At 34.2% G+C, this 17,142-nt stretch overlaps 1 protein-coding gene across 1 annotated transcript in view; it reads left to right on the plus strand.

Annotated features, from left to right (window-relative positions):
• LOC142341392 (uncharacterized) overlaps positions 1-9,158 on the plus strand; it is a 71,775-nt gene extending 62,617 nt beyond the window's left edge. The window contains exons 13-14 of the mRNA XM_075392320.1: positions 657-1,495; positions 8,652-9,158. Of these exons, the coding sequence (XP_075248435.1) occupies positions 657-1,495; positions 8,652-9,084 (1,272 nt within the window). The 3' untranslated portion in view covers positions 9,085-9,158. The remainder of the gene's footprint in view (positions 1-656; positions 1,496-8,651) is intronic.
• Positions 9,159-17,142: the final 7,984 nt, after the last annotated feature.

Consider the following 17,142-nt stretch of genomic DNA (forward strand, 5'->3'; position numbering starts at 1 on the left):
CAGGAAATAATATATAATCCTAATAGGATTACAAAGAATCGTAAATTTTTTTCCTTCAAATTACGTTTTCATGTTTTATCGATAAGGTATAATTTATGTGATTGCGCGGCAGCATTTTAAAAATCGACAAAAAACGCAGAAATGCAAAATTTGGTTGCTAAATCAAACAGCATGTCTGACTTTAAGACTAAAGATTTTCATTCTGATTTACTATAAAAACCAGTTTATACCTATAAAAGCTCATTAAATTGAAATTTTTTTTGCAAATAACTTGAAAATCATTTTTAATATACTTGTAATACATTTCTGATATATCAATTTTAAATGCCCACGGATTACATTCTACGCGAATTTTCGGCACAAATCGACGTTTCATGTGTCATCTATGACACTGTATGATTTTCAAAAAAAAAGTTCCTCCGAAAGTTTTGACCTGAAATTTTTTCTACTATTCTTGTATGATTTACGAGAAATCATATAACTTTGTATGACTGCTAAGAAACCATACAAATTATACATGAACAGGTATGAAATCGAAGAAAGTTATATGGTTGGGTGATCCAGGGAAGAATTAGTTTACGTCTGGCACTTTACCTGGAGAGCACTAGTTGAATGTCATATTTCAACTAAATTTACTCATTTTTTTAATTTTTCAGGAAGTGGCCAGCCTGAGTGAAAATCAGGCAAAACAATTCACAGAGTTGAACGAGTATCTGGAAACAACAATTCAGAAGTCGAAAGAGCGCAACTTGCGAGCTATGAACTTAGTTTTGAGTGAAATGAAAAACAGTTTGACGGTTTCGAAAAAGGACGTTTTGCGTCGACTGAAAGTTGTCGAATCTGGTCAGAAAGAAATATTCAGTTATTACGAAACCGAAAACCAAAAAATCAAAAACGACCTTTTAGAAGCGCGAAATAAAAACAACGAGCATGCCATGAAGTTGAAAGAACTGATAATAAAAAGCAATGACAGGTTAGACAAAATTAACCAATATCAGATTTTAAAGTTTGAAGAAATAGCTGAAAAACAGAATAAATTTGCGGCTGAAATTCAAAAACAGCTAGTTAAAAATGACGAACGGTTTAAAAAGGAATCTGCGGCTTTCAATAATTACACAGAAGAAACTTTGTCAAAAAATCGAGAAATTGAGAAAAAGTTCGCGCAAGATCTGAAACAAGATTTCGAAAAACAGTCAAAAATACTGAGCGGCGACTTTCGTGTGTTTCTCACTGATCAATTGTTCGAGTGTCTGAAATCGGAACAAGATTTCATTAGAGGTCAAAACGATCTTCTGGCATCGGTTTTGGACGAAATGAAGAACAATTTGGATCTGATTACAAAAAGTCAAGCTGAAAATGACAAGGAAATTATGGAACAGCTGCCGGCAGCTCTGAAGGACGAACTGCAGGGTGTAATACAGACAGCTGAGAATATCTTTGCGAATATTGAAGAGACTGAGAGGGAAACTATAAGCAAATGGGCTCTTCTTTACAAGTAAGTTTTGATCGATCCAGAACGTGAAAAACTGTTTATCTCCCCTTCCGGGAAGTTATTCCCTTTATAACTTAGTCTTAGAACCCTTGTTAATGGTTAGGCACACCTCTTTTCAAGCGAATAAAACCATGAACTATGCAAATAAATTATAAGTACAAATAAATTGAATACACTAATAATCCAGGAAAAAATTTCACAAGTAATTTGAAATATCTGGTCATTTTCTCTATTTTGAATTCAGTTTTAACTTGATTGGTTTCGCTTTTTTCATTTTTAGGAGTCAAAATCTGTATGTTTAGTCATTAACTCAGCATTTGAATCCTTTCCTATCAAATTAGTAGGAAATGATCGAAATGATTAGTTAATCACTAAACATACAGGGTTTGACTCCTAAAAACGAAAAAGAGCGAAACCAATCGATTTAAAACGGAATTCAAATTGGAGTAATAAATAAATAAATTTGTTTCTGCGTAATCGCAGCGGAGCAGCATTAGGCTTTGAGTCTGCATTAACAGCAGCCTGTTCTCAGATGTCCTTTTCGTTTACTCCCCACATCTCAGACTGTTCATTTAGTGAGCATGAATGCTCCTTTTTGGTAACTATGGCCACTTTTTTTGCGTGGTCAGGCTGTGGCCAACCTGAAGCTATGGTTAAGTAAGAGCTCATCTTCACACAGACAGCTTCACGGAGGCAGAGGATCGAACTAACAATCATTGGCGTGTCAATCACACACCTTACATCTCGGCCACCACGCCATGACCAGTAAATGACCAGATATTCCAAATTACTTGTGGATTTTTACCTGAGCTATAAGAATATTGTATTAAAACATTATAACAATAATAAATTTGTGAGAAATGGTAAAAATAAAAAAAAACAATGTATGTTGAAGATACGAGAGAACGTATGAATATTACTGCATATCTTTCACCACATTACGATTGCAACAAAAATTTGACAAATTTGGAAACGCTGTCTGAGTGATTCGTTTTTAGCAGTCTCTATTTTTTGGTTATATGCGTATTAAAAATGCATAATTTTTATGAGCACTCAAACAAAAAAATATATTTTTAACTCATTTTAGTGTCTCTTAAAGTCTGCTAGTTTCCTTGGAGATCTCATGCGCTAACAAAAAATTGGTCATGTAGTGGTCCTTTTCCAATTTTTTTGAAGAAAATGAAAACTCCGTTTTTGATAGGATATCAACAACTCTAATCACCCAATAACCACTGTTTTGGTACATTTGATCTGAAAAGGTCTCGACTAGTTGCAAGATTTGTCCATTGTTTTCCTGTTATACCTTTTGACCAAAAACTATACCGGAGATCAATGAAACACAACCATGCTACGCACATATCAATTTCATTTTAATCAATTTTTTGCGCCAAGTTTCAGATCTTTGAAACGGTTACATGACAAAGTACCCAATAATTTAGCTTGGCGAATGGACAAAATCTTGCTTCTTAACCAAAGAATTGAAAAAATCTTGATTCTTGCTTCTGATAAATTTCCGTTTGACTGCAGGTCGGCAGAGCTTTCTCATTTGCCTTTTCAATTTTGCTGTAAAATCAATTCATATAACGATAGCACCACACCGCAAAAAAGTGATCATTTGCACCTTTGCTTTTCCAATACTGTATCTAAATTGTATATTACAACCAACGTTTTAATTTTTTTTTCGACATTAAATGAAGGGAAAAGTTCTCTCATTATAGTTTTTATGTCATTACGATATTCTCCAAGAGGAGTTTTATTTTCAACCTCTGCATCGTGCCGACAGTCAATTTTGATTGTTCCCAGATGTTTGTTTTTGCTTTTTGCTTTCTGTTTAATCAGTTATCCATTGGTCAAAATTTTTGTCCCATATCAAGTGTTACTGACCTGCTTATAATCAATTTTTAAATTTTCTCATCTAATGTTTCGATGATGCATGTATACAATGGAAACATTTGGTGACAACAATTATCTATGGCGTACTTCCTTTTGAAGTGAATTTTGGAATGTGTCTCAGTAATCAAATCAACACTAACAACAGTCGTTTACTTGTCGACCTTTGACTGTTTGGTGTAGAATTGTTTCTATCTGCCTGAAATGACCATGATTATTATTTTATCAACGGCAAGACTTTTCACGTCACACAAAAACTAAAATAGTTCTGCGATCAGTGCGATCAGTTCATGAATTTATGATGCGGGTTTTTCTTCCTAAGAATCTTGAAAACTCTGATGTATTTTTTATTTTACAATCTAGACCTGACTTTCCTATTTAGTTGCTGAGATAAATAAAATTTGTCAAACAATACTCATTATAATGTTTTTTTCCGAGAACCGCTAGTTTCATGCTGTCTTCATATAGCCTGTTTTTTTCTTTGATTACTCTCGCCGAGAATTAAAAAAGGGGGTAATTCAGGTAATAATAATGCTAGACATAACCAAAAAATTGACAATATGTTGAATTTTGCTTTTGATCATTATGCGTTTGGGCTAAATGTTGTCAGAGAACTCTCGTTTGCCTTCTCAGCTTAGCTAAAAATTCTATTCGTATTATGATAGCACCCGTCACAAAAATTTTGATTGTTCCCAGATGTTTGTTTTTGCTTTCTGTTTAATCAGTTATCCATTGGTCAAAATTTTTGTCCCATATCAAGTGTTACTGACCTGCTTATAATCAATTTTTAAATTTTCTCATCTAATGTTTCGATGATGCATGTATACAATGGAAACATTTGGTGACAACAATTATCTATGGCGTACTTCCTTTTGAGGTGAACTTTGGAATGTGTCTCAGTAATCAAATCAACACTAACAACAGTCGTTTACTTGTCGACCTTTGACTGTTTGGTGTAGAATTGTTTCTATCTGCCTGAAATGACCATGATTATTATTTTATCACCGGCAAGACTTTTCACGTCACACAAAAACTAAAATAGTTCTGCGATCAGTGCGATCAGTTCATGATTTTATGATGCGGGTTTTTCTTCCTAAGAATCTTGAAAACTCTGATGTATTTTTTATTTTACAATCTAGACCTGACTTTCCTTTTAGTTGCTGAGATAAATAAAATTTGTCAAACAATATTCATTATATTGTTTTTTTCCGAGAACCGCTAGTTTCACGCTGTCTTCATATATCCTGTTTTTTTCTTTGATTTCTCTCGCCGAGAATTAAAAAAGGGGGTAATTCAGGTAATAATAATGCTAGACATAACCAAAAAATTGACAATATGTTGTATTTTGCTTTTGATCATTATGCGTTTGGGCTAAATGTTGTCAGAGAACTCTCGTTTGCCTTCTCAGCTTAGCTAAAAATTCTATTCGTATTATGATAGCACCCGTCACAAAAATTTTGATCATTTGAATCACCATTTTTGTACTACTGCAGATATCCAAATTGTAGGTCACAATTGACAATGGTGGCGGTCAAACAAGCCGATAGGCAAGCAAGCCGAATTTTGAAATTAAAGTCAAGTAAGCCTAAAAATTTTCGGATGCCGTATTTTAAGTTGCCCCTGGCTTCGCGCGCGTCGCGGCCGGCCCGCGATTTCCGGATTACATCCCACAGCGGATGAAAGGCATGGCCATGGACAGCTGTCTGCTGATGCCCGTACCCACTAGATGTCTAAAAATTGACGCATTTTTGTTTCTTTGGTGCATTGGAAAACCTTATGCACTATAATACTAAGCGCAGTATTGATTGTAACGGCTGACAATGTATTATTTCTGATAGATTACATAACTATTACATAATTTTCGGCTTGCTTTTCTGTCGGCTTGCTTGCCTATCGGCTTACTTTGCAGTCGTCATTGACAATTCATCGCAAAACGTTTTTTGTAAGCAAATGAGAGGAATTGATCGCTCATTACAGATTTTTTGTCATTGACGCTATTTTCCAAGAGCAGCATTAATTACAACCTCTGTATCGTAGCCACGATGTTGACTGATAGTGGTTCCCAGATACTTGTTTTCTCTGTCTTTTCAATCAGATCTCCACTGCCCCAAATTTTTCTCCATGGCAGTTGAGGTCTGGAATCCTTGGTTTTAAAACATCTCTTTTGTTTTTTTTTCACCTTAAGCTCTATGCATGCTGTTGCTGTTACAAAACGACCAAATAAGTAGTATGTAAATGTTGGACACACTGTCTGAAATAAGACGAGAGTATGTGTCATGAGTACATGAAGTAGTACTGACCTGCCTATAATCAATTTTCTTTTTTTTCCTGTCTAACGATTTGATGATACATTGTATACAATGAAAGCAATAGTTGACATCAAAAATCTATAGCGTACTTCATTTTGATAGGTTTTTTCAATTGTTCTCAGTAATCAACTCTACCAACAGTCGGTTCCTTGTAACCGGTGCTAGAAAAATTGGCCGACAGGGCGTTTAGCCGACAAGGAAAAAATGAGAAATTGGTCAAAAAAGTCTTATTGGTTCAAAAATCATTAGTTCGGTTGACCATTATATTTGGTGGCGCTCCACTAAGCCTCTCAGTGGCCGCAGCACCCCCCCCCCCTGACAGGGGGAGGACAAAGGGCTGCGAACACGGGTGGACCTTCGTTTCGCTAATTGATAAAAAAGACTACGGTATATTTGTTCGCTTACAAAATAGTGTTTTAAACTGGGTAATCACAGCTTCAGAATATATTTAATCGCTCATTTTCCTCAAATTATCGGCTAAATTTCTCATTATTTGGTTGTCGGCTAACTGCTCTGTCGGCCAACACGGTGGCCACCCTTACAGCCCTTTGACTGTTTAATTTAGAATTGTTTCTATCTATCCTGAAAAATTGTGGAAAATTAGATTTTTATGTGTTTGCCCTGTTACCCAGGTGAAAATTTTCCTGTAGTAGAAGAAGCACAAAATTATGTTTCGTTGCTTTTCATCTATACTTATTTATTATATTGGGTGAACAAACAAAACAGTCCCAGACAAAACAGTCCCAGACAAAAGACTCCTAAATTGCGAAATAGTCCCTGACAAAACAGTCCCAGACAAAATAGTAAGAAGAAAACAGACAAAACAGTCCCAGACAGAACAGTCCCGCTCAAAGCGCTCGTTAGACTGATCAAAGAGAAAGTGCAGCTTTGATCTTGAAAGAAAGCTTTGAAGTCGGAAAATCAAAATCACCGTGGCGCAGTAGGTAGTGCTCTGGGCCAGCATTCGGAGGTCGCTGGTTCGAGCCCGAGTGGGGAAAAATATTTTCGCAAAAATCAAACATTGAGGGTAAATGAGATCGGAAAGTGGAGGAAAACTGGGCAAAGCGTTAAAATTCGGAGAAACCGGTCATGGGTTGTCGTGAAAGAAGGGAAAATGAAAAACTAGTTCATTATCGACATTTTGCAATAATCAGATCGCTTCTAGCGTTATTTTTAAACTTGAAAAATTTTGGTAGAAAATGAATGAATTCAATCACAAAAAATAAAGGAGCACAAACACAAAAGCAACAACTGTTAGAGTTTGATATTATAACTGCAGCCTCTCAAGAAATCAATCATATTTTGATGCTGGTACTTTTGAACAAATACTTTCTTGGTACTTTCCTGTAATTTTGCATCAATTTTTGCGTAATTTTCTTTCTTTGGTCTCTTTACTTGCTGGCTAGGTGTTATCTTCGCTACCATTATTTCTGAGTTTTTTTGTGTTCGTCTTTGAATTTCTCATTTTACAGAATTACTGTTCCAGCCTTCGACGGAGTTGTTGGTGCTGATCAAGGTGAAAGAAACAAAATTGAATTTGAATGTTTTCATTCCACTGAAGGAACGTATTACGAACTGCAATTTCAAAATCGATTGTTACCCGTTTTGTTGATGTTTTAGCAAGGGAACAGAGTAGTTTTCGATAGCTCTCTTCTTTTTTATCAGGAAGAAGAGCATACACGAGAGGCAAATTCACGCCGTCAACCGAAGCGTGAATTGTGTTGACCTGATAGAAGACGTTTGGCGCAGTTGAAAATGTCCCATCGCAGAACCAGTCATCTGATTGCTCGAGCAAGTCAATGGCTGACAGAGTCTCAAAAAAAAAGAATTCCTTTTTCATCTTGGGGCCCTGAATCATAATACATGAACTTCTCGCCACTATGTGCCATTTGTAATAACTCGGGAATTTCAAATCCTTTCAGCGACGAGGGCTCACTCATTTATGGACGGTTTTGTTGGCGCGTTCAGTTAACTGCCCTCTGGTTTGAGTTGTAAGATATAATCTTGACTGCTGTTTCTCTGTTGATGTCTTTTTGGGCGGCAAAAGTTGTTTGTCGGGGAGTCTCGTCAGCCATTGCTGCTCTGTCTTTCAATGCTGTGCGGAATTTCATCTTTTCAATATCTGCTGGATCAGGTAAATGGCTATGAACAGTGATAACTTCGATTTGTTCTTTGCGTATGTTGACTCTGCCATTGCATTTTGTAAAACAACAGCGCCAAGAAGATGCGCCATTTGTAAGTTGTCGGTGCCTAATATAGCCATAGCCTTCAAAGACGAGCAGTTCCGACTTTTTGTTTGTCTGAATGAATTCCATATTAACAATTTGCGTCAAAATTATGACGCCAAACATCGTGAGGCACTCTTTTATATGCTGCACAATTAAAACTAAACCTGTCATTGAGTTTAACAACTAGTTTTGATAATTTGATTCGGTTTAGATTAATTGTCGGATTAACTTTCGTTAATTAATGCGTTGAGTCAAAATCTGTAATAATTTGGGACTATTTTGTCTGGTACTGTTTTGTCTGGGACTATTTTGCAATTTGGGACTGTTTTGTCTGGGACTGTTTTGTCTGGGACTGTTTTGTCCGGACACGATTATATTGGTAATGAAACGTACTGAAACTGACTTGGTCAACCATATATATTATATCAGAAATGACATGGTTATTATTTCATCACCGGTAAGGACGTTCACTTCACAAAAAAACTAATAGTTCTGGGGTCGTTCATGTTTTTATGATTGGGGTCTTTCTTTCTAAAAATCGTGAAAACTCTGATGTAATTTCTCATTTACATTCTAGACCTGAATTTCATTTGGTTGCTGAGATAAATAAAATTTGTCACACAATACTTATTATATTGCTTTTCCCCGAGAAGCAATAACTTTCAGTTTGTCAACTTAACTAATCCTTTTTTCCAAAAAAATTTCTTTGGAAAAAAGGATTCCTTTTTTCAGAAACGCAACAACTTTTGGCTCGCCACTTCTCAACTCGTCGTGTGGAAATCTCTCATTTGGATCACAGGTGTCACTAAACACTCCGTCGATTATCCAGTCAACTCCAGACACGCAAACAGCTTGTAGTAGCAAAAACCTGAGCTTATTGAAAAGTCCTGGAACCGACGTGGAAACTTCTAGAAACTTTGACAAAATTCTAGAAGCTTTGGTCGAAAAAGCGGATGAAACTAGAGAGCGAATTAAGAAAAGGGCTTCAATTTCGTTCACGACAGAGCGACGGAAAATGAGCAGCGATACAGGTAACGCGACACGGGTTGGAAGTATTACTGAAGCTGAGATATCGTCAACAATGGATGAATTTGGAGCAAATTCAGGAAAAGAGAAGAAGAAAGCAAAGAAGCAAAAACAAAAGCTGCAATTGGACGAGGCATGATTAAAGATTCAACTAAAGATCGTTAATAATAATGATAATAACGAATTGTTTAATAGCCGCCGTCAGCCTCTCAACGGCTGTTATTTAGGCGCTCTCCTTTATTACAATACAAAGAATTTGGATTGTATTGGTGATCTACCTTTTTTAAGATCTTGTCACACCTTTTTCCAGGACTTAGAGCTTTTGAAACGGGATAAACAGGTAAAGCTCGGCCGGCATTAGGTTGCAATAGAAGACCTCAGCATCTGGCTTTAAAAACTTTTCAGGAGCTTAATGTACTGAAACTTTTGGAAACCATAAATTCTAGGTTAAGCAGTCAGTTTTTGCTGTTTTTGAGCCCTAAAACAAGCAATTTACGCTTGACGCTTGTTTTTGTCAGTTCTTTTTTAAATTTGTTATTTTTAAGTTCAGTCATGAATTGAATGGCTGTAATGCAAAACTGAATGTCTTTTTATTCTAATGTAGTTGGTTTCTTTTTGTTTTTTAAGGCAACTTTAACACCAGAGTCAAAGCATTTTTCGCTAATTTTTAATTTTTTTGTCATTTTTCACTTGGTTTCACATTTATAGGCTGATATATCATTTCTAAGGGTGAAAAAGGGTCAATGGAACAATTTTAAAATCACAGAAAAGATTTTGGCGATCGGGTTATCATTACCTTTTGCAACTTTATACAAATTTGTTCAAGCTCTTTGAAATTTTTAGTTTTCAAGTTTATTTTTCAGGTTTTATCTACATTTAGTGTCCAATGAAACATTTTCCAGACTTAACGTCGCGTCGCTGGATAACCTATGATGACCCATATAAACTTTTGAGGAAATTTTAGCAATTTCACAATTACAGCAAAAAAATATTTGCTAATTGTATTCAAGTTTTTTGAAACTTATCACTTTCAGGTTCTTTTAAATTAAGGGGGCAACAAATCTTTTGAAAATTTGATTGTTTTTTTGTGATTGCAGCATTAAGTCTGACTTTAACAGGTTTCATTTCATGCTATTGATGCGTAAATCGATCGTATTACTTGCTCTCGTTCATACCAGCAATTTTTCATTTCGACATTCTATAAAATATTGATTTGTTAGAGTTTCAAGTTTTTACTAATTTTCTCGTGGTTTTAGTTAGTGGCCAGAATACCATTTTTGTTTAGCTGAGTTTTGCGGCGCATTTTTGGTTACTTAATCGCAACAAATTTGCTAACATTTTTGTACAATGAGATGCTAAATGATTTCCAAAACTTTGAATTAATTTGTGAACGTTTCCTTCTTTTTTAATTCTTGTGTCCTTTTGGCAGCTAATAGATTTGCTAATTTTTTTCTTTTGTTTATATAATTTATATATTTTTATTGTTTGCTGTGGTTAATGGCTTTGACTTACAGCTATTTCATTTTTTTTTACTTTGATGCCATTAACTTTCGAAAACATTCTGACTGTTTCAATTGTTTTTGGCTTTTGCCCCATTTAAGATTTGTCTGTACTCAAAGATTTGTCTGATATTCAAAAGGTTGTTTTATAGTGTACTCACATTAAAAATGCATAGAGTTAGTCCTTTCATAATGTGTTACTTTAAGTGGTTTTGGAAGACTAGATTCTTTGAAAAAGTAATTTTCTTTTTGATTTTCTCGATTTTCTGTTCATTTTTGCGCATCTAGGGTAATGATGTTGTTGACTGTGTAAATTTGATGTTGTTGTGTAGTTTTTAATTGTCAGTTCATTACTTAATTAAAATATTTGAATGGCAATTGATAACTTGTTCTTCTGTCTTTTTTAAACTGGCTTTACCTTTTGATCACGTTTTCCAAATATATGTCACAATTTTGACTTTTGACTCCTGGTTTACCTAGATCACTGTTTTGATTGAATGGATTTTAAGTTCTCACCATTAAATTAGGCAATGTATTGAATATGGTCAATGTCGAAAGAATAAAATCAAAATAAACGAGGTAAACCGATAGAGCCTGGCCATAAAGTCATAGTGCATTATGCTATCGAATTTGATTAGAGAGATTGCTCTCTGACACTTTTAGCCTTAAAAATGTCAGTTTATATGCTGAACTAAGTATAATTTAGAATTTAAGCGATGCTACACGCCGAAATGGAGCAATTTTTGAAACACACGAAAAAATTCTATCAACTTCTATTTCTTTTTGTTCTTTCATTCTGTTTTATTCACGATGTGCGTTAAGCGCGTCAACGGCGGCTATTTTCCGGCAATTTGCCGGCTTTTACTTTTTCTACTTCCATTCTAAACGCTTCTTCTTATTTGTCTAGTCAACAAAATCAAACAACTATGACATTCATTCACGAATTACATGAACACGGTAACAGGGAGATCACTATTAGGCCAATGGCCTGTTCTCAAGTGTCAGATATGTGATATGCGTGCATTACAAAAGAGAGAGCCGGTTAAAGGTTTTTTAGATGTAGATTTTTATATTTTTGTAACATGAAAAAGTTAGATACTTTCAATCAATTCTCGCTGCAACGACAACAGTTGAATAAGTTGTTAGAACAAAATACCCAATGCCAAAATAGCCAATGTGACAAGATACCCAAAATATACCCAAAATTTTATTATATTGTTGCAGCTACCAGAATGATTATATAGCATAAAATTTAGTTAGCCCATTAGGCCATGCCTTGCGGGCCATAGCCATGCCTCAGCGACCCGTGGAACTTCATGTGAAACTATCACAACCGAACATAGGATTAAACTATCAACTTCACTGCGAGAAAACATGCTTGCAATAGCGAGTGCTAGTTTCTAATCGGATCATTGAACGAAAAGAGCAAAGAGAATAAATTGGGTATAATGGCATTGGGCACTTTGGCACATTGGCTATTTTGGCACTGGGTATTTTGTCATGCAACCGTTGAATATATACCTTTTTGAGGAGATAGATGGTCAATCAACAGTAATCTGATCTATTCAGCCCCCCCCCCCCCAATCTTGGTGGACATATATCTTTTACTTCCCACAGGCACACGTGCTATTTCCTTACATAGTAACGTGCTAGATAACAATAATTAATTTGTAATTCTTGGGGGCATTAAAAACATTTGGGGGGGGGGGGGGACGAAACAGAATAGATCCCAAAATTATGAAACAGCAAGTGACGTAACACTGCTTTGGGTTCGAACACGACGTGTCGGCGCTCTTTAATCGCCACCGTTGTTGTTATATAAGGAATGGCGAGAGTTTCGGAACTTTCTAGTCTTAAAAAACAAAAGAAAACAGTAATTTTAAGCAACGATTGTAATTGCAGAGAGTGGATCAGTTATATCAGCACACAATTGTTATCGTTCCTCGTTGAGTTAATCAACAACTCTGCTTCGCCTGGGTGTTTGAGATTTTCTCGATGACTATAACAACCTGATGGCAGTTTTATCTAGACTCTTCACGTGCAACATGATGACTCAATGAAGAGCTGCTATTTCAAGATAATATTTCCTCATGTTTTCTAATTGAATGAGTTGAAAACTTTTTTAATTTAATTATATCGATGAAAACCCAACCTAGGCTTAATGTAATTTTTTGAACAAAAAAGAATATTTATGATTTATACATTTCCAGCATGTAACACTAACCAGGCGGGTATTACAATTTACATTTTTCATTTTTGAAAATAATTTTTAACGTTTAAGCCCACGGTAAAAATGAAGTCTAAATTTTTTAGTCATCTGCATACATATACTTAATATATTTAGCTAAAGTCTGAATTTGTATTTTTGGACCACCAGCTTTACGAAACGTGTTTTCAAAAGAGGAACATACACGCACACATACACCCATGCACGCACGCACGACGCACATACACACAAACATACACACACAAACACACACACACACCACACACGCACGCATATATATATATATATATATATATATATATATATATATGTGTGTGTATTATATATATATATATATATATATATATATATATATAGTATTTTAAAAAATGTTCATTTACATGCTTTTACATAAAATTACAATTATATGAAACTATATATATTTTCATACATATTTTTTTCATACATTCGAACATATATTTGTATGAAGTCATTGTATGTATATTTGTCAAAAATACATGCTGCGACTCCGAATTCATTTAACACTATTAAATTCAAAGTCGCTGAAAACCATTAACTGTTATCTGAAAACCTCGAAAACTTCCAATTAACCTTCTATAAAAAGTTAAAAGTCCCTACAAACAAAAAAGTTAAAAGTCCCTATATATATATATATATATATATATATATATATATATACAGTATTTTAAAAAATATTTATTTACATGCTTTTACTTAAAATTACAATTATATGAAACTATATATATTTTCGTACATATCTTTTTTCATACATTCGAACATATATTTGTATGAAGTCATTGTATGTATAATTGTCAAACATACATGCCGCGACTCCGAATTCATTTAACACTATTAAATTCAAAGTCGCTGATAACCATTAACTGTTATCTGAAAACCTCGAAAACTTCCAATTAACCTTCTATAAAAAGTTAAAAGTCCCTACAAACAAAAAAGTTAAAGGTCCCTATATATATATATATATATATATATATATATATATATATACAGTATTTTAAAAAATATTTATTTACATGCTTTTACTTAAAATTACAATTATATGTAACTATATATATTTTCATACATATCTTTTTTCATACATTCGAAGATATATTTGTATGAAGTCATTGTATGTATATTTGTCAAACATACATGCTGCGACTCCGAATTCATTTAACACTATAAAATTCAAAGTCGCTGAAAACCATTAACTGTTATCTGAAAACCTCGAAAACTTCCAATTAACCTTCTATAAAAAGTTAAAAGTCCCTACAAACATTCATTACTCAGATTTTGTCATGCAACTAAAAAACAACAAATTAAGGCCAAGAATCTATTAAAAACAGCGGGAAAAAGTTTCAAAAACATTAAGAACTTTCGCTTTTGACTACAAACGTTTATGTTAAACTGATTTCTAATTGCTCTCGAACGACGTGCGTAGCAATTATTGTAAACATGTTGATCTTTTTTTCATGCAATTTGTTCGCTTGACCGTTTTTGCTCTTTTCAGCTAGATCATTCTTTGATTTCATAAGTGACTTTTTCACGCTTTCGTTCTCCATTTTTGAGTGATCTCTATTGTTCTCACTCAGAAGTAAAGTTTGATAGTTTGTTGCGAAATTGAAAACGATTTCAGCATGCAAACAGAACGGCCTGATAGCCGAGTGTGCAGTGCTTCCGGTGAGGGAGCGTGAGGTCCATTGTTCGAATGCCGGCGTCGTGCAACTATTTTTGCACCCATAAAGAAAAAATTATCTAGGCTACATCCCCTGCATCACTTGTCGTACGAGAGAAATTATTCTGACATTAGTCGGTTTATGTTATCCAATGTACGTAAAAATGTAACGAGACACCAGAAAAAAAAAACAATTCTTTTGGCAAAGTTACAAAAAACAAGCGTTTCCATGATGAGGGAAAACCATTTGAAGAAATCTTAAAACTGCTGAGTAGAGTTTCATTAAGAATAAGATAGTACCGGTAATTACTGAGACTAGGATACAAATTAGCCTGAACAGGATTAAAAGAGCTCAAAATTTCTTCGATGTTCGTTTAAACAAGGTTTTTCAATATTATATAATCCAATGGAAAACAACTAAATGCAAAAATTAGGTTCACTTATAACGCTTTAGGAATCTAATTGGACATTCGATTAAGACTATTAATTCACAAAAATGCGAAAAAACATCAATTGTAGGCAAATTTAGAGAATTCCATTATAGCTCGCAAAATATCATAAACAACCTTGGATTTTTGGATACATATTTATATGATTTAGTAAAAAGCCAGAAAATATACATTTCCAACGCGCTTTCAGGAAGCAGAGAAAAATTTGAGTTCATAAAGCTTGTGTCAGCAGTTTTTAGTTTTTTATATGTGGCAAATGTGAACAAAGTGGCCTAAAGAAGCTTATTATTTTTTATGACATATGTTAGAGTATTCTAAAGTTTATTGTAAATTTTGATCAAAAAAATTCTAATCAACTGTCAGCAACTACTTTCTATCTTTATAGGAATCACTAAATCTAATGTTGTTAAAAATCTTTACATTGTTGACGTATTTTAGCAAAAGTTAGTGATCATTTGAGCAAAAAATAAGGCAACTGTGAACAAAAACTAGAGAAGTGAGCAGCATATTCACAAAGACTTCAACTTCCATAACTTCTAGGAAAAAACGAAACTCAAAAATTCATTTCAATTCTTAAATTTTTTTCAGTTAGATATGAGTAGTATGCTCATCTGCTATATGACTGGGGGGGGGTCCGGACCCCCCCCCCCTGCAAAGAACTTTACCATCAAAAAACTGATTTTCTCTCAGTGAAATCAAGTTTTTTGTTTAAGTTTCACCAGTCTGAGAGATTTTTCTTGTGATACGTTGACTGGTGAAACTTAAACAAAAAACTTGATTTCATTGAGAGAAATTCAATTTTCGGTGGTAAAGTTCTTTGCAAAGGGGGGTGTCCGGACCCCCCTCCCTCCAGTCATATAGCAGCTGCTGGTTGCTGGTGTGCTGGTGTTAAGGCAACCTAGAGCAGTTCCTCATATGCTTGACGGTAAAAACTCATTTTCTATAGAACTAAAAATTTTCTTATAAGGCCTCAAACTTGAAAAAAATTCAAAAATTTGAAAAAAGTTCAGAAATGGTCTGAAATGCATTTTGCACTATGAAAGAGCACTCAAAACTGATTTTTGTTGACTTGAAAATTTTCTCAGATAAGATCTCTACTATAAAAAATTGAAAAATTTTCTTGAATAAAAGTCATTTTGTTAACTTGAATTTTTTCATACACAAAAAGTAACTTTTGTTCATTTAATTACTTTTCCGTTTGAGAATCAGCATGACAATTGTTGAAGCTCAAGCTTCAATATTTCGCAAGTTTCTTAATTTGACTTTTGCATGATTTGATTTCTAACTTTAGCCCATATGTTTCCGTGCTAATTTACCGCTGAAACCAAAGTTTGTGAATTTACTATTGTCAAATCGATCTTATAAGCAAGTTGGTCAACATTGGTAACCCCGAAACAACGAACTGCAACTAAAAAACTTCTGAGGTAAAATTAAAATTGTAAAGACATTAAAAAAAAATTGACGTAAAGACAGGGAGTACCTTTGAATTCTTTTCAATACCGAATTTCTGTATTCACATAACTCAATGTTTTCTTTATTTTAGAACAATTTAGAACTGCAACTACAGCCCGTCAACGAATACGAAAAAAGAGAGAGGAAAAAATTCAAAACTCACAAAAAAGAAGGAGAACAGAAAAAATGCAGAAATAGCATAATCATATACAAATTCCAAAAGAGTTTCGGAATATGACAAGTGAAGCATAGTTTGCCAGCAACTAATTTTTATAGTTCTATCTTTCTAACAAAGAACTAAGTAACAAAAGTAAAAGGGTCTCAATCCGAAGTAACCTATATCTATATAAGCCTATTTTACCTATATATATTTATATACCTAATATCATATTTATAAACAAAAAGACTTTGTCCACGCGTCTTTGTTATCATTGAAAAAGTTTTATTGTGCAAATAGGCCTAAACAGCATCACAACTTTTTGCAAAAAAAACCACTGCCTTTTTTAGAAAGCAGTTTAATAGCTGTAGATGCGTGTACATCGTTCTTTGCTTTGAAGTAGATAGTGTTCAATCACATACACACACATAAAGAAAATAACAACACAATAAAATTTGTTTTTTATCGTAGATAGATATCGAAGTTTAGGAATTTTCAATCTCTTCAAAATGTAAAGCAAGAAAGAACACGGCAACTACAGTCAAAAACTTTCTACTTCAGAGGGCACGTTAAACAGTAGACAAAGCTTCGGATTTAGGTTGTTCGTTGCAGAGAAGATTTAAACGTCAAGTAGTAACGCCACGTATCAAAAGTCGGTAAAAAAATAATTTCTTTTGACATTAATTTTCCTTAAAAAAATTGAACTTCTCTGACCATCTGCAAAGTCCAACAGACCCAACC

The sequence above is a fragment of the Convolutriloba macropyga genome, chromosome 6 (genome assembly GCF_964194025.1).
Source record: "Convolutriloba macropyga chromosome 6, txConMacr16.3, whole genome shotgun sequence".
NCBI classification, from domain to species: domain Eukaryota; kingdom Metazoa; phylum Xenacoelomorpha; order Acoela; family Convolutidae; genus Convolutriloba; species Convolutriloba macropyga.